This window comes from Puma concolor, chromosome B4 (genome assembly GCF_028749965.1).
Source record: "Puma concolor isolate L17-30 chromosome B4, mPumCon1.1.hap2, whole genome shotgun sequence".
In the NCBI taxonomy this organism is placed as follows: domain Eukaryota; kingdom Metazoa; phylum Chordata; class Mammalia; order Carnivora; family Felidae; genus Puma; species Puma concolor.
The window spans coordinates 46,084,072-46,108,541 of NC_141673.1; the positions used below are offsets into that span (position 1 = coordinate 46,084,072).

At 40.9% G+C, this 24,470-nt stretch overlaps 1 protein-coding gene across 1 annotated transcript in view; it reads right to left on the reverse strand.

Annotated features, from left to right (window-relative positions):
* Positions 1-3,759: 3,759 nt before the first annotated feature.
* TPH2 (tryptophan hydroxylase 2) overlaps positions 3,760-24,470 on the reverse strand; it is a 105,626-nt gene continuing 84,915 nt past the window's right edge. The window contains exons 9-11 of the mRNA XM_025926348.2: positions 15,593-15,688; positions 6,176-6,309; positions 3,760-6,045 (exon numbers count right to left, since the gene is read on the reverse strand). Of these exons, the coding sequence (XP_025782133.1) occupies positions 5,871-6,045; positions 6,176-6,309; positions 15,593-15,688 (405 nt within the window). The 3' untranslated portion in view covers positions 3,760-5,870. The remainder of the gene's footprint in view (positions 6,046-6,175; positions 6,310-15,592; positions 15,689-24,470) is intronic.

Sequence of the window (24,470 nt, forward strand, 5' to 3'; positions counted from 1 at the left end):
CAGCTGGCCAGTGTATGCAGAGTGACAAACACCCTCAAAGGCATATTTCCAACGTGGGAAAACCTCCATCCAGTCTACGTAGGACTCATGGGGACTTTTCCCTCTGTTCCCAGGCAGAGACTCAAGAGGCAGACTCAGTCTGGCAATTAGCTGTCCGCTGATCACCAATCAAATGTGCTGGAGCGGGCTGTGCTGATGATTTGCACTTGCAGTAATCATTTGGCTGGGTGAATCAAATTATACTTTCCAATGCCACTTCAAATCAGGATTTCTATGTCTGCACTCGTTTTCAGCAGTAAGTATTACCCTGCAAGTTATTTTCTTTGATATTGACTATACGTGGGAAAGGGAAGAATTTCGGCTTCTTTTAAATTCTGCTCAACAGGAAAGACCAAAAAGTTTTAGAGATTTGTGAGGAGGCTAATTAGGATCCATTCCAGCTTAATAGCTAGGCTTTCACACTGAAATGGATAGGGGAACATGTTCTGCCCTTACAAGGTAGAGATTTTTCTTCCAAGTATCTATCTGATTTGGGAACCTCATTCTTTCATAATGCCATGTGCAGTGATCAATCAGATGTAATGATCAAAAGGAAGTTTGTTTCAATCAATCCCGATAACAAATAACTGCTATAGTGGCAAACCTAATGTGTTCTTCACTTCAAATTCACTTGCCAATAATTGGCCTCATTAACGCCTGTGAAGTTAGCTGTTCCCTAAAATTGGGCAAGCTGTACATTAGATGTGTTCAGTGGTTTTCAAACCTTTGGGAATAATAGACCTACTGAATCAGCATCTTGCTAGTTCCATGAAAATTAACAAGCTAAAAAGTAAAGAGACTGCAAGGGATCTGGAAGGAGGCACCAGGAAATTCCCAGCACCTTCCTATAATTAAGATTATGTCTCTCAACCTAAAAATGAGGGCTAGGTTTGCATCTTTTTTAAAGATTTGATTTTGACAGAAAATGAACTTGATTTCTTTGTGCCACAAGCTTTCAAATTACCCTACCCACATCTGTCAGATGTTTCCGTTGTTCAATTATAAAAACTGTATCCAGACTGGATTATGAGAATGCTGTTTGCAGGCACCATAACCACAGACGCCCTTAGGTTGAACATCAGGCTCACTATGATCTTCCCAAAGAAGGAAATGTGCATCCAGCTGCTGCACCAGACCCGTCCTTCTTGGAGAGAGGAAGAAATGACAGCAAGTGAACCTTTCTGGGGTATCTGAAATATACAGCTGGAGAGGTGGAAGGCAGCAAGAATAGTGGAAATAGACAACTGATTCGCTTTATGAGGTCTATTCCCACAGAAATGGCTGGATGGCACGGTGAACACAACTGTTTAGTGTGCTTGGAAATAAGGGAGCTTTTTTTCCTGAATTATCCTAAATGTCAGCACCACCAATTGTTCACCTACAATGCCTCATTTTCTACTTCATTTTTGCTTATGCAGTTAATATTTGTGGGTCACGAGAAAAAAAATTGCATGGCTTTTTATCCTTAAGCTTGCCAGAAAAAGTTTAATCTAATATTACTTTGTCAAAGGAAACTTTAAGTATTTGCAAAAGACACAGGGTATCATTGGATATATGCTTCTCCAAATGATAACCCAGGTACCATTTTTCCAGTTTCCCCACTTTTCATCTGACAGTTCTAATCTACCCACCCAACTGTGTAACTTATTTAATTACTGCTTTTAATAACGTCCACCATGATCCAGCAAGATACTGACTCTCTAGCATTGCAATAGCCTCCTAATTGGTTTTACCCCACCCTCCCATCCCCCTTGGATTCATTTCCACACAGCAGCCTGAGTAACCTCTTCAAAATGTAAATCAGATCTGTCACTGTTTTGCTACAGCTCTCCAGTGACTTTCCACTCCATTTAGAACATACCTAACCCCCTCTGAAACCCTATATTATCTTATCCTTGCCTCCCATGCTGCTCTCTTGTCCTTCCTCTGTAGGCTTCCACTGGCTTTGATCTTGCTGTCCCCTCTTCAAGAAACATTCTTTCCATGGGTCTCTTCATGCCTGGCTTCTCCTCATCCCATGGTTCTTAGTCAAATGCCATCTGCTCAGAAAAACTTACCCTAGCCACCTTATTCCTTCCTCCTGCCCATTGCTCCTTATCACTCCAATTTCTTCATAGAATTTGCTGTGGTCTCAAATAATCTGGCTTTTTGCCTGTATCTGCCCACCAGAATATAAGTTCAAAGTGGGCATAAACTTTCTCTGCCTTATTTACCACCATATCTTCAGTGTCTAGAAAAGTGTCTCATACAGTCCCTAATACGGTCTAAGCCACTGAATAAATGTTTTGAGGCCCCAGGTCATATATATTATAAAGAATCACCATTTCATGTTCCAGAACTGGTTTATTTTGAACACATGCAAATTTAATATTAGAAGCAGTATCTCACTATTAATTCCCTTGCCTTTTCCCAAAATATGGCAATCTGCATAAGAATCATTTCCCAAAATAAGAGAATGTCTTTGCAAATTGAAGAGGAAGAAAAAAAAAACTCAGACACACTAGAATACTCTGGACTGCTTTCTTTTTCATTATAAGTAAGACAAGGTTCATGAGAGTAAGCATCAGTGCTTGATTCTTTAGAAGTTGAAAATTAGATCAAATGAATTGGAGGACAACTACATCGTGTGTTAATGTTTTCCTTCTCGAATGAAGAAAATGAGATGATGTGAGCCATGACTCCATTTGAAAATGAAACCTTGTATTTCTATTTGCTTCCACGTTAAAGCGCACTGTTTTTCATTTTAGACTTTTCATGTTGGTAAATGTTGCAATACTTTGCATTCATTAGGCACAGGCCCATCTACTATGTGCAAGCAAGACAAGAACACATATATCATCCCCATAAAGCATCATTTCTAAATTACACAGTAAATAAATGAGACTAAGCCAGAAACCCAAGGCTCCACAACCCTCACCACAAATGTAAAAAAAAAAAAAAAAAAATTAGCAACTTGGTTGGGTCAAAGTTCCCTACTCTTATAAGATGCAATTTATGAACAATCTATTAAGCTCTCATCATACCAAATAAACTGATCATCCAAGCATACACTGGATGCCTGACCCTAACTTGTAACAGACAAAAATGCTTCCAGAAGAAAACTGGACTAATCAGATTTCTGGCTGTCTTTTGCCAATGTGTGATGCATAAGAAACCTGGTATTGCCAGGAATCTTGGGTTGGTTTCTGATTAGCCGGTTATAGAAGTCAGCATCAAAGTCAAAATAAAGTAGCAATTCACAATGACAGTGAGCAAGCATCTTTAAATTTATAATTGCCCTTGATTCTATTTAATTTAGCCTTAAGTCATGAGTCATAAGTGAGACAGATGGTTATACTAAGCAGGTATCAAATATGACAAGGAGCTAGCTGTGATTATTTGGTTGTACTATTTCCATTTGGGAACTTTTTCTGCCAACACTTTTCCTATGATGGCTGTTAAATTTTATAGGATTTTTCCCACCATTAGTTGTAATAGCATTTGCATATTAAATGCTCACGACAAATGAAAACCATGATTCCTTTGTTTCACACAGTGAAAACCATGGTTACTGCTCTTCCAAATGGAGAACAAATCTAAAAAGAATCATGTAATCCCTCCACCTTATATGATAACCTATATAAGCTCTGTGGGAAAGCCTATTTACTTTGCAACTCTTCTATTTTTGAAACAACATAGATTTTGCACATGTGGGGAGAAAAAGCCAATCAGAAGATAGCTCAAGTGTTATTTTTGTTGAGGGAATTTGTTTACAATTAAATATAATTCTTCTTCCAGTCCACTTAACTGAGAACCTCCCCTCTCATGGGGCTAAAAGGGACAACCTTGATGGCTACTTATTACACCAAATTATGAAAACAAGGCGGAAGGCAGACATTAAGAGTTTCTCAGCCAATTTTCCTCTTTGAGAAAATTCAGCAACTAGTTCTGGAACTTTCTGGACTTATTATTCTGGGTTATTGTTCTAGGTTAGAATTTATAAGTAAATAATTACTCAGGGTCATCTAGACCTAGCAAAACAAGATGTAAGAAACTATGTCGTTTGGAATCTATAAAACTACTGAAATATGCAACTACTTGATCATTCTAGATCATTTTGCTTCAGCTTGCTCATCACTTCTCTACCACCAATAATCTCTCAAGGCACTATCTCTTCCATTTAAAATAGCATTTAAACTGAGTAACTGTCACATTCTGTCTACCAAATCCCTTTCCAAAACTCAGTTGTTCTGAGAATCCTTCAGAAACGAAAGACCCTCAGTAGTTAAGGAACCACTTAAACCTTATTCAAACCTCTGATTTCTTTTCATTTTACCTCTCTCTGATGCATATTTTCACTCTTTTTCATGTTCGTCCCAAGTACATCTAGTACAAAAATTTCTGACTCATAATGGGCCCATATGAGTATGAATTCGTTTGAAATCACATGCCATTTGTTATTAAAAGAACATCTTAGAAATTGCTTAAGCAAATATTGTAGAATTGCTAACTTAAAAGTCATTTTGTCACCTTTCTCATCTCTTTTTCCCATCCTTTCCTTCATCCATCCAGCATTCTGCATGACAAAAGTACAATGTGAGGAACAGTGGTTGTGTTTGTTGAGAGAATCAGACGAAACTTATTCACTCATTCAGATTTTTATTTGTTCACTTAGTCACCTGATTATACCTCTTACGGCAAAGATGGCTAGAGATTTGTGGTGCATCACCATTATCTGCCCAAATTTGCCCAAACTTTGGGCAAACTGGACAAACTCTCAGAGATCTGGCTTGGTTTGGGGGCCGTGAGAGGAAACATCTGTGCTGTTGGAAGCCCTTGATCAAAAACCAAATCCTATTTAGCGATTAACATAGTTTTGTAAGTATTAGTTTTCCCTTCTCTACTACACACAAATATACCAAGTTGAATTTAGCAATCCAAAAGTGACATGCAATGGGCTGGAAATGTTAGTGCACAATTAACCGCTGCTTTGGGCAAATCACTTAACTTCTCTGAGACGCAATTCCACAGTTTTGAAACCCAGGCTCTATGATATTATTGTTCTCTAAGACAAATGGATTAAACACCTGAGCATGATAATTCTATTTATTCCAGCATAAAATTCATAGTCCCAAGACCTTCTGCCCATTGTTTAGTCTTTCCTAATGTCCTTTCTGGAAGTATTTTCTTCCAAAATACTTTGGAAAGCATGCCACAACTCAGTTTATACATGGTCAATGCCACCTACACGTTCCATTTGCAAAATGTTCTCTTTTCTAACATTGTATAAATATTCAACCTAAAAACCATTCCAACCAGTGGGTTCACTAGTTTTCATTTTTGAAACAGAATACTGTATCTTTTGTTAATGTGATGGGAGTTTTCACACAATTCTGGGTTTATCTCAAATAGTGCTGTGGAAACACTGATACTATAGAAAATAGAAACAGTTTCACTGCTATTTTCATTTTATCTAATGAACACAGAGGAAAAGCTCAGATCTGAGAAAAAAAAAAAGTAATAAGCTAGAATCATAAGAGGGCTATTTGTTACAAATTTTAAATAGCTGCAGTTTGGTTAAGGACACCAAGCAAGAATGTCAAATCTACTTAAGACATTTAAACATGTTACAATATTTCAAACAATGAGTGGTTATCTGTCATTGGGTTCTTTATGGTGTTTCACACATTAACACAGTAAATTACAAGTAGATAGAGATATGCAGAATTGTACAGAATTGCATGCTCAGTAGCCAAGCCATGACTCAGAGAGTTATTGGTGTTATATGACATTGATTGAATTGCTGCTAAGCCCCAGAAAGATCATTCTGGCAATGACAATGGTCCCAGGCATCAAATCCCCAGATACTGGTTCATTTTGTTCAAGGCATCACACACTGTGTTCAAATCACTGCGAAGGTCCTGCACCACGTTTTCAATACTTCTGGTGTCTTTCAGAATTTCAATACTCTGTGTATAGGGATTGAAGTACACAGAGAAGGGACGGGTAATTGACTTTGCAAAGTCCCTGCAAAATAAACAGAAATAGAGGGATAAGTGATCAACTGTCATTGGTATAGGAGATACAGATAGAAGGAAGGAACAGAGCCAGAAAAATAAAAAGTAATTTTCTGGAGATGGAAGAAACACAAGTTTACCTCATCTTTTCTTTGGCTTCTTCAAAACTTTCTGAAACAAAGTAGGCTTCCTGGAAAGTGGTGATAAGGCATTCCTGTAAGCAAGTGGTCTTTGGGTCAAAGGCTTTCACACATGCCTTGTCAGAAAGAGCATGCTGCAAAATATACCACGAAACCCATTAAACTCGATAATGAGACTTCCAAAGTGCCATGATGTCACAGTTCTATAACACAACTCAGTATTTTTACAGAGCTGCTCAGTTACTAGTCTGCCATGAAATACGGTACTCTCTAAAAATGCAGGGTAAAATGCGTGTTAGGGGTTTTGTTTTGTTTAAGTCTGTTAGAAGCTGAGAGGAAAAATGAGATTATGGTATTATTTTATGTATTATCAGACAAATTCATATGGAAGGACAGTTCAGAGCTATATCCCAAAAGAAATGGAATTTTAAATCTACGCTATGAATAGAAGCAAGGAGACAGCATAAATATGGTCCTAAATTTATTGCTATAAGCAGTGTATTAAAATTTCACTTAAATGGCAGAAGTAATAATTACCTGCGTGGAAAGGTAATTGGGACTCTGACTGAACTATTTGTGGCCTCATTGTGAGACATTTTGAGGCCAGGCACTGTGTATCAACAGAGTCTGGAGTTGGCTTGTATATTTGAGGGTACTTGCAAAGCATTCATTTCCCTTCCAGCAAGTACAGCAGAGCAATATACAGCAGATAAATATTGTCAGGTGGGAAAAGGGAGCTAATATTAATAGTTACACTTATGCACAGAGAAGGTGTTAGGAAAACAGGGAAGCCAATGTAATTACTCTTTGAACCATCATTAGCTCCATTCAACTCACTACATGACTGGCACTGAGAACAGCAAGAAACAATGGATGACTGTCTTCTCAAGATAAATTCACTGATGCTGAAAGTTAGTGGTCACTTCCTGCCACGTGCCACCTGCCTATTTATCGTCCCTAGATTAATGGTTCTCAAACCTCATGTGCATAAGGATGACAGAGGAGCTTGGGGAAAAATGCAAATACCCAGGCCTCAGTTTTATTTAGCAAGTCTGGATAAATCTCAGGAATCTGCATTTTGAAGGCTTCCGAGGTGATTCAGACTCCAGTGGTTGTGAACTATATTTCGAGAAATACTCCTCTGGATTCTGTCTTTTTCTTAATTAAAAGGGTAAATTAGTTGGGGGAGAGAAGCAGAGTGAGAGAAGAGGCAGCAGAAACTGTCTTGAACGGAGAGAAAATGGGCTCTACTCTAAATGTTACTGCTGTCAAGCTGGGTAACCTTGGCCTCTCTTCTGTGCCTCTGTTTCCATAACTGTAAATGAGAGGTTTGGGATGGATGATTTCTGAAGACACTTCATTCCAGCATCTGGGTTCCACCCAAAGCACTTTTCTCCCTCTCGGTACAAGAGGTAGATTGCTAAAGTTTCCTGGAGAAATGCTGAAAAATCTTTCCTGTTCAAATTCTTGGTACACCCCCAACAATTTCAAAATGCACGGGATGATTTGCTGCAGTCTTCCACGAACAAGGCTGTGGTGCCCTAAGTTTGAAAATACAATTGCAGACCAAAGGACTAACATGCAAGAGAAAGGGCACGAGGGCCCACCTGCATGTGATTTGCTTTCCTGCAAAGTTGCGTTGTCCAGATCAATGCATATATGAATCAGGGAATGCAGAGGGCCTCTGGGAATGAACTCATTCATTCTTTTTGGCCCACAGAACAACTTCATTAAAAGCAGAAGGTCACTACACCTGAAATGCATTTGTGCCAGATTCAATCCAGTGCCATGAACATCAGGGGATTTGGGTTCCACATGACTAATAATTCTGTCCACATTTTAAAAACAACTTCACGGTTTCAAGAAACAAATGTCCTTTTCTGAGAGCTGGTGCTCCTTTGCAAAGAACAGGCCTCCTACTGACTTGCTGTGGTTTTCAGAATTAGAAGCGGCTTTCTTTGCAGCCATGTACTCGGGGTGGGTTTTACTTCACCCTTCACCGGTATCTATGTAAGGAAGGACAGTGACAGATTCAGTGTCCTTGATCTTTCCATGTTCTCATGCTCACAATCAGGGGCATGAGGAGAGTGGTAGCCAAACAGACCATGAAAACAGTTAAACCTCTGCTCCCTCAGACAGGGCATCCCTGTTGAGCCCAAGACTTTTCATCGGGTCAATACAAGCACAAGAAGGAGATGAAACTCATCTGCTTGGGTCTAAAAGGCTTTGGTAGGCCATTAGCCACCCAGCAGCCACCATGTGTAAAGGAGGCCTCCAGAATGTGTGTATACAATAACACAGACTGAAATCGGTGGGGTTTTAGAAAGAATTATCATGTGACAATTCCACTGGATACTCAGATGAGCCCATTTAGTTATTATAACTAGTAAAGGGGAGGAGAGTAAACCAAGAAAAAGGCCAGAAGGCAAGCGCTGTGCCCAGACTTCAAGTAAAGTCAGTGGATTCACAGAATAAAACTTGAGGCAAAGACCATTAGGCAAGACACATCACATTGGCCTAATGTAACAATCAAAGGAAAAACTGGGAGCTGATTATTTTAAGCTATCAACAATGCAGTCTATCCTCAGGGGCCTGCTGTGTCCGATATGCTAATTACCTACTGGGGACCTCTCCATCCACTGGGGTATGGGACCAGTGCTGCTCCTTAGCTATTACAATTATGGGGGTGATAGTGGTACCCAAAGATTAGCCGCCTGGAGAATGATAAGAGCCTGGAGTTGGGGGGCAACCAGTGGGTGAGGCCAAAAACGAGGTGATGCTCACACCTGTAAGTGGTCTCATTTACCTGTGGGATGACTGCCAGGAACATCCATGCAGCCTATGAGGTTCCTGTTTCTGAATACTAGAGTGTGACCCAAAGTCTATGAAATAGCATCCATGTCTCCACTGACACCCCATGGAGTGGAGCCCTACTGAGTTTGATTCTCAGCTCCCGTCCGCGTCTATCTCTAAGCTGCCTCCATGTGAGGGAGCAGCCTCCATGCTTCCCCACTATGTCCAGAATGGATTCTCTGTAAACATGGAGTCACACTACTTGATGTCCCCGGGGACTTTGTGGCGAATCCTTCCCAATGTGTTAGCAGTCTGATATCCTGAGGTCTGCAAGAATTTATCCGACTTTGGCAGACAGAGGCTTTATAAGGCTGAGAGAATGTGGCTGACAGTCTCTTCGTCTTAAGCCATTTTAAAAGTGCAAGAGTGCTTAAGAATCAGCTGCTCTCATCTAAATGCTGTCTAGAAGGATTGTTCTGTATTTACCAACAGTGCTAAAGACAAGTGTGCAGGACTGGGAGCTACAAGTCCTGGGTCCTAAACACAGTTGTCCCAGAGGCATGATATCGAATGAGTCAGACTTCTCCATTGGGACAGGGTGTCCTCTTTGATAAAACTGAAAAGATTGATCCACATGAATTCTAAAGTTCTCCTCACAATATTATTTTAAAAGGTCTACAGGGGTGCCTGGGTGGCTCAGTCAGTTGAATGGCCGACTCTTGATTTAGGCTCAGGTTATGATCTCATGGTTGTGGGATCAAGCCCTACAATGGGCTCCACCCTGAGCGTGGAGCCTGCTTAAAACTGTCTCTATCCCCTGTCCCTCTTCCCCTCTCCTCCATCACATCCTCTCTGTCTCTCTCTCTCTAAAATAAATTTTTAAAAAAATTTAAAGGGCCTGCAGGTACACCGCACTCCCTGTCATCTCCCCCCTCTCCCCAGGCAGCACACATTGACCATAGCAACCTTTCCCATGGCCTAGGCATGGCCTTCCCACACTTCCCAACACAATCCTTCAGGACACAAATGAAGACTTATGTGCCATTACAGCCTTTTAAATACAAAAACTTTTTTTCCACATCAAGTTGCCTAGAACCTAATTATTACCTAAAGTTTCTATGTGACTTTGGGCAAGTTATTACACCTCTGGAAGCCTATTCCAGTATCCGTCTGAAAAATGGGACTACTAATAGTATCTACCCCCCCAGGGTTGTGCCTGGCACATGGGAAGCACCCTATGCTGAGTTATTATTGCCACTCAGTGTGGAGATGATGTCGGTGTACACAGGCATTCAGCCACACCTGCCACCATTGATACAGCTCTTCTCCCCGCTGGGTCCAGAACCCATAGACACGGCCCTAGCTATGAGGCTTCCAGGTTTCAGACCACAATAGTGCCTGCCCCAAGTTCACCAATTTAAAATCTTCCTTCCTCCCAGCCACCTGCCTTTGCAGACACAGGGTTATTATCTCAACTATTCTCCACATAAATCCTGTGATCCTCACCCTCTATATTAGGACTGGTTTAAGTTGGGAAAGAACTCAAGTGTGAAATCAGGTTTAGAGGTAGTTTGGGCCCTAGATTCTGAATAAGAATTTGCAAACACTCTTACACTCACACTGCAATCATCTTCTCCTTCCTCCCCACATCTGAACAGCAAATATATACTTCTGTATATGTAGATATGCATGTATGCATATATTTGTTTAAATTTCCCCAAATGTCTCTCCTGCTAACCAAGTACAAAGTGCCACCAACATCCCTATTGCTCAACTGGGTGATAACAGCATCACACCTTTTTTTTTTTTTTTTTTTCAGTGATGTTGAAAGTTTCATTGGTTTGAATAAGTTCCTGTAGGGGCAAGGAACAAATTCCCTCTTCAAACAAACTCTTCGATTTGTCTGTGACTAGAGTTAGTGCTAATGGCTCCAGACTTCTCCCACCTTTCCCCTGCTCAGATGGCTCACACCTCCAGTCCCAGGCCCTTCCTTTTCCTGAAACCAGCACCGTTAGTAAAAATGGAGCCTCATGCTGAGCTCTACAGTGACAGTGCAGATCCTGCTTAGGATTCTCTCTCTCTCTCTCTCTCTCTCCCTCCCTCTCCTTTCCTCCCTCTCTCTCTCTCTCTCTTTCTCCACCCTCCGCTGTTCTCTCTCTCTCTCTCTCCAAATAAATCAATAAACATTTACTTTAAAAAGCAATACACAGACTTCAAGCTGTATTACAAAGCTGTAATCATCAAGACAGTATGGTACTGGCACAAGAACAGACACTCAGATCAATGGAACAGAATGAAGAACCCAGAAATGGACCCACAAACGTATGGCCAACTAATCTTTGACAAAGAAGGAAAGAATATTCAATGGAATAAAGACAGTCTCTTCAGCAAGTGGTGCTGGGAAAACTGGACAGCCACATGCAGAAGAATGAACCTGGACCACTTTCTTACACCATACACAAAAATAAACTCAAAATGGATGAAAGACCTAAATGCAAGACAGGAAGCCATCAAAATCCTCGAGGAGAAAGCAGGCAAAAACCTCTTTGATCTTGGCCTCAACAACTTCTTACTCAACACGTCTCCAGAGGCAAGGGAAACAAAAGCAAAAATGAACTACTAGGACCTCATCAAAATAAAAAGCTTCTGCACAGCGAAGGAAACAATCAGCAAAACTAAAAGGCAACCAACAGAATGGGAGAAGATATTTGCAAACGATTAAATATCAGATAAAGGGCTAGTTAGTATCCAAAATCTATAAAGAACTTATCAAACTCAACACCCAAAAAACAAATAATCCAGTGAAGAAATGGGCAAAAGACATGAATAGACACTTCTCCAAAGAAGACATCCAGATGGCCAACCAACACATGAAAAAATGCTCAACATCACTCATCATCAGGGAAATACAAATCAAAACCACAATGAGATACCACCTTATACCAGTCAGAATGGCTAACACTCACAACTCAGGCAACAACAGATGTTAGCGAGGATGTGGAGAAAGAGGATCTCTTTTGCACTGCTGGTGGGAATGCAAACTGGTGCGGCCACTCTGGAAAATAGTATGGAGGTTCCTCAAAAAACTAAAAACAGAACTACCTACAACCCAGCAATTGCACTACTAGGTATTTATCCAAGGGATACATGTAGGCTGTTTCAAAGGGACACATGCACCCCAATGTTTATAGCAGCACCATCAACAATAGCCAATGTATGGAAAGAGCCCAAATGTCCATTGATGGATGAATGGATAAAGAAGATGTGGTGTGTATACACACACACACACACACACACACACACACACACACACACAATGGAGTATTACTCAGCAATCAAAAAGAATGAAATCTTGCCATTTGCAACTACATGGACGGAACTGGAGGGTATTATGCTAAGTGAAATTAGTCAGAGAAAGACAAATATCATATGACTTCACTCATATGAGGACTTTAAGAGACAAAACAGATGAACATAAGGGAAGGGAAGAAAAAATAATATAAAACCAGGGAGGGGGACAAAACATATGAGACTCATAAATATGGAGAACACACAGAGGGTTACTGGAGGGGTTATGGGAGGGGGGATGGGCTAAATGGGTAAGGGGAACTAAGGAATCTACTCCCGAAATCATTGTTGCACTATATGCTAACTAACTTAGATGTAAATTTAAAAAAAATAAATTAAAGTCAGATTTCCAGATGATTTATCTCCTTATTAACTGCCACCCAGAGTGAGGAAGATATGGAAAACCCTACCCAGACACACTTTTGGAATTCCTGAAAGTACATCACAGAACAGGTAAGAGAGGGAACAACCACTGATGAGGTTAAAAAAAGAAGTCTTTGTGGTTCTCACATACAGCTTTTACAAGCTTTTCCTTATTTATTTTGTTTCTGTCTTCAAAGGCTGTCAAAAAATAAGCATCGTAATCATCGAAAAAATAAGAGGCAAAAATGAAAGTTATCCTCTGAGCTAGAGATACACCACTTGGGAGTCCTTGACCGGCGCTGTAATGCAACATCTACGCCCAAGAAATTTTAGCCTTTTACAGAACAAATTTTAAAACGTGTTTTGTTCAAGGAGAGAAGGCGAATTTTTATGTAAAAGTGACAAAGACTGCACCCAAACCTCCAACAACTTAGCTGGGACCTACATTTGGGCTGCAGTTTAAAACAACAAGAAAGACTTTACCACAAATGGTAACTGCATTCAAAATCATAAATGTGTTTGACACAGGAATTATTGCGATGCTATCAATAAAGTGATCCCCCTGCCCTCCCCGGGTTCAGGATTATCATCTGTCCCCACAAACGACAGTTAGCCAGAAGTACTCAGAAGCTGTGTGAGGGTTCCGGACATTCGCACAGAGCGGGGCAGAGATGAGGGGAGGGGTGGGGATATGGAAAGCATCCTGTGTTATGTATTCTCTGTGAACAATCAGAAGATACTTCTCGGAGAAAGAATTTCTGAATTGTAAGAATGGTCCAAAGTAGCAATCACTGGGATGGTGGAGTGTAGAAATTTGAGAATGGAAGAATGCTAATGACCAGAGGTGATGGACCAGAACAAGATTCACGGCAGACAATGCCCTTCGGTGTACACATCCTGGCTGATTTCCATTTCTAGACTTTTCCGTCCACACCAAAAGCAACAAAAACAACAGATTCACCCCAATGCTGCCTACACATGCCCCATTAACCTGATTAGAGGGCCCTGTCGAAAGTTGGGGCAATGAGAGAGATTTGTTTCTTTTGTGTCTGGCATCATTTATAAACTTTCTGAGGAGAATGTAAATGTAAATAGATGTAGCTCAAGAGCCACATCATTTTTCTAATTCTTTTCTCATGGAAATCAAGAAGCACTCCACAGAAGGCATGGGTCTTACAGGGATATGACATCATGCTATTGCTGTGGGCTTTGGTCACGGCACTGAAATGCTTTTTTTTGTGGCTGAGGATTTCATTTAAAAAAAATAAATTACCACATTACATCAGGCTTTTGTCATGTTAAATGTTATCAACTACTCCAGCCATGCAGAGCCTCAGGCAGCTTCCTAAATGGGCCAGGATTTGATGAGAGCATACAATGCTGTCCGGACTATTTCCTGCATCTCATCCTCCCCTTATTCATCCTTTCCACTCCTCAAGAATCCGCTTGGGCAGCAAGGCCCTCGTCAGGAGTCTTCCCAGGCACGGCCTAGTAAGTGCCGGGCACACTGGTCACAGTTTGCATTAACAGATTGGCTGCTTACCCCCTTGCACTAGAAAGTAAATTCTCTGATAACAGGGATCCCAGGCGGGACAGCCTACTGGTTACTGGCTGGAATCCTGGAGCCTAGTCCACTGGACGTGGGTCCAGCTCCAACACTTATTAGCTGTGTCACCTCGGGGAAGTTCCTTAATGTCTTTATGGCTCAGTTTTCTCATATGTGATAATAACACTGTTTACCTCATTGGATTGTTATGAGAATTAAGTGGGTTAATATGTTTAAAGCACCTACAATACTAATTAGGTCTATTTAAGTGTCTGAGGTCGCTGTTTTCTGCTTCTTCTTTCTTTCTTCTTTCTACTTTCTCCTTCTCTTTCTCCTGCTCCTCCTCCTCCTCCTTCATTATTTATTTCCCTAGAGACTGGCACAGTACATGGTACATAGTAGGTGTTCAATCAAATGTTTGAGGAATGAATTAATGAATAAATGGCACCATAAAGCAAACAGACTTAATAAAAGTACAGGAAAATTATATCTTTCAAGAATATAAACAACCAAGACGTTCCAATAATCATTACTCGACTCTAGGGATAATCAATACCCCAAATAAAAACCCTAAGATAGTTGATAATCCCGATCTTAGTCTGGATAATCAAAGAAAGATTAAATTATTTTCAGTACCACTTCCAGATTATACATCACACTGCATTCTAAATTCATCAAACCTTGCTGTCCCCCAGTGGTATAGACAGCACTTCTTAAGTAACCAAAAGATTTAAATGATCAGATGATCCAGTCCCCAACATTTCTGAATAAATGACCATTTTACTATATTTTAAGGCAAAAAAATAGCATTCCCTAAGCATCACTACACATATTAGCTACCTCTCTGAACATAGGTATATTTCAGCTTTTTTCCCCCAAATTGTATATGTCCACAAACGTTTTAATACACATTAATTTCACAGAAGCTAACATAATCTCAAATTCCCCTTGGAAAGGAAATTCTAGGGAGTCCATGGGAGCCATGGGGATAACAGAAATGAGAATAGCCAAGCTATCCTTATAAAGAAATTTCAATGAAGCGATCACTGCTAACTTGCTGCCCACTTTTCAGTACTAAATTTAGGCCAGTCGTATGTTACCCAACACTCGAGCATACGTTTGTCATTCCCGTTGATCTGTGCACATGGCTGCTCGTCCATCTGAGCCACACCACACACCTAGAAAGGCATGACCCATTTTCAGAAGTGCAAAAAGTTAGGTCAGCACCCACATCTGAGGTGCCACATCCCTGTATCAAATATTTATGACGTACCTATGAGTAGAACTGCTCAGACAAACAAATCAATATTTTCCATGACCTTGAACCAGTTTGCTCAGGAAGGATATTTTCATTCACAGCTTCATACCTTCAATTCTCCAATGGAGGAAAGTAGTCCTGCTCCATATGCCCGTAGTTGCCCTTCTTGCTTGCAAAGGCCAAACTCAATTGTGAAGAAATAGCACTGAAAGAAAAAAAATGAGGGAAAAAAAAAAAAAAAAAAACCATGGACACACATCCAGTGAACTAGTTAACACAGTTCTTCTATAGAATAAATGGCACCCAAAATAAAAGGGTGCACTGGGCATAATATCTTCAATACTGTCAATGTAAATACATTTGAATCAAGATGCTTGTTGAAATGTATTCTCTTGATTAATAATCCCTCCCTAGGTTAAAGGTATATAGAAAATGTATTAATTACTAAGAGTCTTGTGCTTGGTGGATTCAGAAACCCCGTAAGTCAACTCATATCCTTGGCAATAATTTTAAAAATTAAAAAAAAAAAACTACAGATTTAGAAATGAATGATTATGCCACAGTCATACCAGTGTAAGAATATGCTTCTGTATTTGCCAAGTTGTGTTTCAGTTGACATAAATAAGTTCATGCGAACATAGAAAAATAACTTGGAATCCAGTAATCTCAAACTGATTTTTGCAGTTTGTTTATTCATTCAACAAACATTTGTGGAGTACCTACTAGGTGCCAATGTTTGGTAAAGAACTGTGGTACAAAAACAAGAGCAAGACCAAAAGAGCAAGTACACGCCTACCAAATTACCAAAACCACAATTTTAGGCTGACTTTTTCAGTGAGATCTTAAGTGTATATCTACGTATGCTACACATAGACCCATGTATGTGTGTGTAGATTCATGTATGTGTGTATATACACATATATAAAAACATATATAGTAAGAACCATTTCACTGACATGAATTTTACCAGCATCAACTACTACAGCTTTTCCAAGACATTAAAATCTACAGTTGTTTCTGTTGAGTTTAAGAAACCAGCCTAGACAGACAGAAACCTCTGAGCAACCAAAAAATCTCTCGATGCTCTTGAGAGAAGCTGAAATCACACTATTTTTGCTCTGGGAGAAAAGTGAGAAGTTGACAATGAGCAATACACATTGCATCAAATTAACACTGCCCTGCATTCGTGATGATAGAGCACTGACAGTGTTGAGAAAGAGAATTTAAACACCCCTGAAAAGGGGTGGAAAATAATAATTATTTCTAGCCCACAACAGCGTGCTCTATTTTCATTTGGAAGTTAAGATGTCCCTTTGTTCAGAAGGGTTTTATGCTTTTTAAACGTGAGGATGACCTGTGAAGTTCAATGGGCTGAACCCAAAGCACTGGTCATTGGAAGTCGTGGAGCTAAACCTCCCAAGGCAAAACTTCCTTTTCTGATTCACCTCCCCAAAAGGGTAAAATTGTAGTCCTTCCTCCCCTCATCACCCACAATGCCCACCAGCCCTCCTTCTCACTCTGTTCTGACTTACTTTCTTTCCCATTATACCACCTTTTTGACATGGCCTTTAATTTCTTTATGTATGATATACACTGTCATCTGTCTCCCCACTCTGAACTATAAACTCCATGAGAGTAAGTATCTGCTCATCTGGAACAGGGTCCCAATTGCAGCACTGTTGACACTTCAGGCCGGCTAATTCTTTGTTGTGGGAGGCTATCCTGTGCATTATAGAACATATAGACGATAACATTCCTGACCTCTACAGACTAGATGTCACTAGCATACCCACCCCACTTGTAACAGCTAAAAACATCTCTAGACATTGAAGAATGTTCCCAAGGGACCAACATCACTTCTGCTTGAGAACCACTGATACAGAATAGTGTCTGAAACATAAGAGCTCAATAAATATGTAGTGAGTAAATAACGAATGAGAGAATTATCTCTAAGTCAGGCTTGTTGTATGACCGCATGACCTGGAAGAAAGAAACACATGAAGGGACCTGAGTTCTAGTCTTGGCCCTGCTTCTATTTAGCTATATGACTATAACCTCTCTGGCATGTAGTTCTTCTGCACATGACATTCATTCTGTCATTCATTCACTCATTCATTCATCCATTCTACAAACACTCCTTGAACACCTGTTATATTCCAGAATCTGCTTTAGTTGCTAAGGATATGCAATGAACAAGGCAACAAAGTCCCTGATCCCATGAAGCCTATTTGTTGCCGGGATGAGATTTAACAACAAAAATCGATAGGATAATTCCAGGCAGAATATGCTATATATGTAATAAATCCATGTAATGTGTCAGGTATTAAGCAGAAGAGATGGCTATTTTAGATGAAGTGGCCAGGGAAGGCGTCTCTGAGGGAGTGATATTTAAGCTGCAACCCACTTGAAAAGCAGCCTTTTGTGCAAAGATCTTAGGGAAAGAGCACTCCCAGCAGAGGAAGTAGGTGCAAAGGCAGGAACGGATTTGTATTTCCAAGGGCGGTGGGAAGTCATTGGAGGGATTTCAGGCAAGAGCTAGACATGTTCTAATCTAGTCTCAAAAGATCGTGCTGGTGCTGGGTAAAGAACAGACTGTCAGCGGGGCAGGAGTGGAAGCAGAGAGACCAGTTAGGAGGCAGAGGCAGCCAAAGAGCAAGGGAGGTGGGTGACTTAGAATACGACTTGAGCCAGCAGGGGCAGGGGATTGGGAGAAGTCAGTATCACAGAGACCTCAGGAGAAGAGCCAAAATAAGAGATCTGATCAAATGCTAAAAGACAGCCCTCAAGTCTGTCCTCCAAAAGATTTCGTACAATCCTGGGCACAATGAAGAGAAGTGATTGTACAGTTGTAGAATAAGAGTCCTGCAGGTTCAGCGTTGTTTCACCCAAAGGAAAACTCAAGTTTAAGGAGATAAAGTGATTTACCCAGGACCAGTCTAGATGGTCACATTTAAGAGATCTAGAGCTCCAAATTTCAAAGAGCTCGACAAGTCACATTTTAAAGTTTTTAGGTAAAAGATTAATAGATGCATGATTCCCCCTTACAACCAAAAATGGAGAAATTAAAGTCTAAAAGGGGAAAACTAGAATCTCATGGTAACTTCTTAGTGTGTCTTTGGCTGATTTCTCTAATTTGTATTGCATTTATAGCACATGATGTAAAATCCTTGGAGCCTTAGTATTGAATACAGAAGAGTGTGTAAAAAAGAGAGACAGAGAGAGAGAGGGAGGGAGGGACGGAGGGAGGGAGCTGTCATGTTCAAAAGCCTCCAACATACACATATGGAGCCAGCTATAGGAGCATTTAGGTCAGCCTGTTATGAGCATTTTTAATTTTTCTTATGCTATATCAGTGCATACAAAATGAGCTAAATCAAAACAGGCTGGGGGTGGGGGGTGGGAGGGGGTGCTGAGAAAATCTGGTGTGCCATTCACAAGGTCTTCACATAGATTTGGCATCCCATCCTATTCTAAGGCAGGAATTAAAAGGTCTGCATCAACTCAACTAAAGGTTCAAAGCTAAATCTACCAGTGTGTCCTTTGGTCCACGTGCTCTTAGAATCAGGGCAAGCTCAAAGGAAAGAGTCACTGTGCATCCTCCTTCCCATCGCTCAGAATGCTCCCTGGCCCCATACCTCGTCTGGGAGTCCTTCCAGAAACTCTGACCTTACGTAGCTCCATCTGCTCATTCCCTATCTACCTTTTCCCTTGGTTTCCTGCTGTCCCCAACCAAGGAAAGCCTCTATGCTCCTTCTACAGCCTTTTCTCTCCAGAAAATTGGGGTTTTTTTTTACTTTAAGACCATTTTCCATTTGCAGCTCCATGTGTGGCTAACAGATAAAAAGAAAATGGTAAAATGCACTGGAACTTCAGGTGTTGGCAAAATTTGAATTATGGACTTGCTCAGGACAATTTTTCTCTTTCTGTTTTCAATACAAGACAGAGTGCCCCGGGCATGATCACTGACAGGGAAGGGGGACAGCTGCACATTTCTTCTGTCTGGTTTTAAATGCAAAGCTTGCTTAGAGTTGAACTGGATGACCCCTGGAGACCTTTCAGAACTCAAGGATAACTAATTGCTTCCCAAAATTTTAAGAAAACATAATTTGTTCTCCACAGTACTCTCTCCAGATGTGGATCTATAATATATTCCCTAGAGATCTACCAAACAAATATCCTACCTATTAGCCAAAAAAAACAAAAAACAAAACACCCTGAACATCATAAGAACACCTGTAAAAGAGGATTGCAGGTTCTTGGCCACTGATGTCTTTTAAACAGAAACAAATAAAACGAAGACAATCACCTCCCAAATTAAAGGGTACCTTTCATCAGAACTGATGTTCATGAATTCCACATTTTACATACCACTAATTATATGTAATTATTTATAAATATTTTATTTGAATATAATTACATATAATCATTAACTGAAAAACCAAAACAGGAATGATAGATCAGACTTCTTCCACAGAAGAAAAGCAGAATCATTTACATACATACAGTCATTAAGCAGAAAAAAAAGTCTGAGTGACAAGCTGAAATGCAAACACTGCCGTGAAAGGCAGCTCCTGGATGTGCCAGGCGGGGCGTGTGCTTAGGAAAAGGAGATAGGTCGCCCAATGCTGCCATCTTCAGATCACTACTGGTAGTACACCACTCTCGCAACCGTTCTGGTCAGCCAAATGGGCTGCAGGGGCGAGCTTGAGGGAACCAAGGCCACAGACACTCAACAAACCAACAAAATATACACTGGTCCCCCTGGTGACTTATGAAAACACGGTGCAACATCTTTGTTCTGTTTGGTATTAGGTATCTGAAGCTTTGGCTAAGGCACACACTCCAGTTAAAGAGAAATACAACTTTTTTCAAAGAACTTGTGATGGAAAAGAAATTTACTATTCCAATTTCCCTTTTAAAGGGTCCTTTTGCCTCCCTCTTCCTCCTACTCCCTGGATGCCTTGAAATAACTATATAACCTCTTTCTGAGAGTCCTTCTATACTCTTAAATTGCATTAAAGGGTACACACAAACATCCAGGAAGAAGCCTGGGTGTCTTTCACTTTCTCCAGGAAGGTGGCTTACACATATCACTTAATAATTGACTGAAGGGAGGAGTAACGAAATGTTCTCTCTGCCACCTCCACTACAAATTTGATCTTTACACACAGGTAGTATATATTTTAAACTAGTCACATACAGCATTCCACATCTAGAATTCCACTATCCACACTTCCAGGACACGGGCACAAAGAAAGAGGCTAGCAAAGAGAGTTTAGAAAAGTTCTGAGATGTGCTAAATGTAACAAAAAGGTATATGCTAAATTTGATTTACTTTACATATAAAAGAGTCTCAGGTCCTCACTGAGATCTCACTTATCGTTATCTTGTACACGGTCTAAAGTTTACTCATGTAGCTTGAAGCCCATACCCTAACCTAAGAGGGGGATAAAAAAGACAAAAAATTCAGACCTAACAACTCAAAAACACAGGAATATAAAATTTGATACTTGAGCATACAAACCTAAACACCTCCACACCTGAGGTTATCGCTAAACAATTCAACAATGATGTTAGAACATCAAGATAAAAGGGAAAATCAGCCGGAAGATGCCCCAGTTTAAAAAAAGTATTCTCGGGGCGCCTGGGTGACTCAGTGGGTTAAGCGTCCGACTTCGGCTCAGGTCACGATCTCGCGGTCCGCGAGTTCGAGCCCCGCGTCGGGCTCTGGGCTGATGGCTCAGAGCCTGGAGCCTGCTTCCGATTCTGTGTCTCCCTCTCTCTCTGCCCCTCCCCCGTTCATGCTGTGTCTCTCTCTGTCTCAAAAATAAATAAACGTTTAAAAAAAAAAAAAACAGTATTCTCAGGGCACTTGGGTGGCTCAGTCGGTTAAGTGGCCAACTTCGGCTCAGATCATGATCTCGCAGTCTGTGAGTTCGAGCCCGAGTCGGACTCCGCACTGACGTCTTGGAGCCTGGAACCTGCTTCGGATTCTGTGTCTCCTTCTCTCTCTGCCCCTCCCCCACTCATACTCTGTCTCTCAGAAATGAATAAATGTTAAAAAATTTTTTTAAAGAAATAAAAAAAGAGAGAGGAAGGAAGGAAGGAAGGAAGGAAGGAAGGAAGGAAGGAAGGAAGGAAGGAAGGAAGGAAGAAAGAAAGAAATGTATTCTCAGGGATGTCACCTGACTACAGACTTGCTATCTTACCACTAACTGGATATAGAGCAGTCATTACTACACATATCCATTTTATAGATGGGAAGACGGAGACTCAATAATTAAGTGACTTTCCCAGATTCCACAACTCATAGCAGGCAGAGCTAGGAGTCAAGCTCATGTCGTAACTTCAAATCCAGTGTTCTTTCCTCATCAACAAGTTCACTTACAAACATAGGGCCACTATCAGTCAGTTCCTGTTGCTGAAATAATGAAATCCTTCCAGAATGGGTATATAACTACAACCCCACACTCCCCAAGTCCCTGCCACCACCACGCTGCCCAAGCCCCATCCAGGTTCCAACCTCCACACCCTCCCCACCACTACTTCTTCATAATCTAGCAAATAAGACCCCATGCTTGTAAAACTGGGACCCCCAGAACACAGTTCCCCACTACAAGCGCTACAAGCATCTGTTCTATTTGGTGCCTAGATCATATCAAATGGGCAAAGGAAGAATGCTACTCAAAGATGTTCTAACATCAGAGTCTGTACTTTGATAAGTGCAAAAAAATAAAAGAAAAACTTAAAAGGGGCTCTGTGTCTCACGGCCCTGCTTTCACAGCATTTTCTCTAACATCTTTCCATCCTAGTTCGAACAAGTAGCATGTCAAAATATATACTCGAAGAATTGTTGAAAGGTGGAACTGTCCCAGGTCCCCTCCCACTCACCCCTCTACTGCCCATCCCCAGCTACTGGGGTTTGAATTTTAGCTACATCATTTCAGTTTACAAGCAGCAGGTATCTTCTCTCCTTTGGCCCAAATTCCCTTAATCTCCATTAAATTGCAAATGACAATAGGACTGGAACAGGAATGAGCTTTGATAGCTAAGCAGGAAGGTTTTTCTTAATATAATTTATTGTCATATTGGCTTCCATACAACACCCAGTGCTCATCCCAACAAGTGCCCTCCTCAGTGCCCATCACCACTTTCCCCTCTCCCCCACCCGCCATTAACCCTCAGTTTGTTCTCAGTATTTAAGAGTCTCTTATGGTTTGCCTCCCTCCCTCTCTGTAATTTCTTCCCCTTCCCCTACCCCATGGTCTTCTGTTAAGTTTCTCAAGATCCACATATGAATGAAAACATATGGTATCTGTCTTTCTCTGACTGGCTTATTTCACTTAGCATAATACCCTCCAGTTCCATCCACGTTGCTACAAGTGGCCAGATTTCATTCTTTCTCATTGTCAAATAGTATTCCATTGTACATATAAACCACATCTTTATCCATTCATCAGTTGATGGACATTTAGGGTCTTTCCATAATTTGGCTATTATTGAAAGTGCTGCTATAAATATTGGGGTACATATGCCCTTATGCATCAGCACTCCTATATCCTTTGGGTAGATTCCTAGCAGTGCTATTGCTGGGTCATAGGGTAGTTCTGCTTTTAATTTTTTGAGGAACCTCCACACTGTTTTCCAGAGCGGCTGCACCAGTTTGCATTCCCACCAACAGTGCAAGAAGGTTCCCGTTTCTCCACATCCTCTCCAGCATCTGTTGTTTCCTGATTTGCAGGAAGCTTTTGGATAGAAATGTTAAGGCAAACAAATCACCATCAGAAATAAAAAGTAAAAATGGGGACCATACTGTTTAAGCCCTGGAAGAGTCTCATGCCCCTGAAATGTCCCCCAATCACCAGACATCAATTTTTGTTATTGTTCCTTTGACCATTTGATCTACAAATACTCCCAAGAGTAGCACATAAAGCCACATCACACCAGGATGCAGTGACTACCCCAATGCTTTGTCTCCAAAGCAAGGGTTCCTGATGGCAGAAGTTCTCAGGGACCCGATTTCAAGAGACAGCAGAAAAGGGGGTTTTGCATGCTTTGTTATTTGGCCCAAGCTAGCCTTGGATACAATAAGAGTGTAAGAAACGTGAGAAACTTAGAGCCAGATCCATTGGTCTCCTGCAGTCTTGGGGCTACAGATGTCGTGTAACCACAGGCCACTCACACCACATCTGAAAGCCTCCACTGGCAAAACAAAGCTGCTGCTCATGTGTTCACACATTCAGGGGCCAGTCTCTGTATGGATTCCAAGTACTAGTGTCCAAATGCCTCATGTGATGGTAGCTACACCTAGATTTCTACATTCATATTTCAGCATGAGCCTCTAAACGAAAATCGGTATAGCTCTTGCCAAGTCACAACTTAATCAAAACACATTTTATCAATTTATATTTACTAAATTCCATAGTGCTGAACTCCAGCTGAGATTACAAAAGTAGGTAAAGATGTGGTCTCTATGCTCAAGACATGTGGAATGTGGGAGTGCCTGGGTGGCTCAGTTGATTGAGCATCCGACTTTTGATTTTGGCTCAAATCATGATATCACAGTTCACCCCTCACATCAGGCACTGAGCTGGCAGCATGAAGCCTGCTTGGGATTCTCTCCACTGCCCACACGCCCCGGCCCACCACCTCTCTCAAAAATAAATAAATAAACATTCAAAAATTTTTAAAGAGAATTGTTAAATATGACTGGGGAGACAAGATTAATACAAAAATAATAATAATAAACTGCAGTTTTTATCTTCCCACAAACTCACTCTGTCTTGAAATTGCAGTGTGCTTATCTGTCTCGAACACAAAGAATATGAAGTTTGTGTTAGGCTTTTAAGGATTAATGGGCCCTTAGAAGAAGGATTAATGGGAAGAGGGAAAGTAAGTGGAAAGGGTGACTTCAGGGGCCTGCATGAGGAGGGTGACTTCTGGGAACCCCAAATGAGTGTCAAAGGAAGGTAGAAGTAAGTCAAATG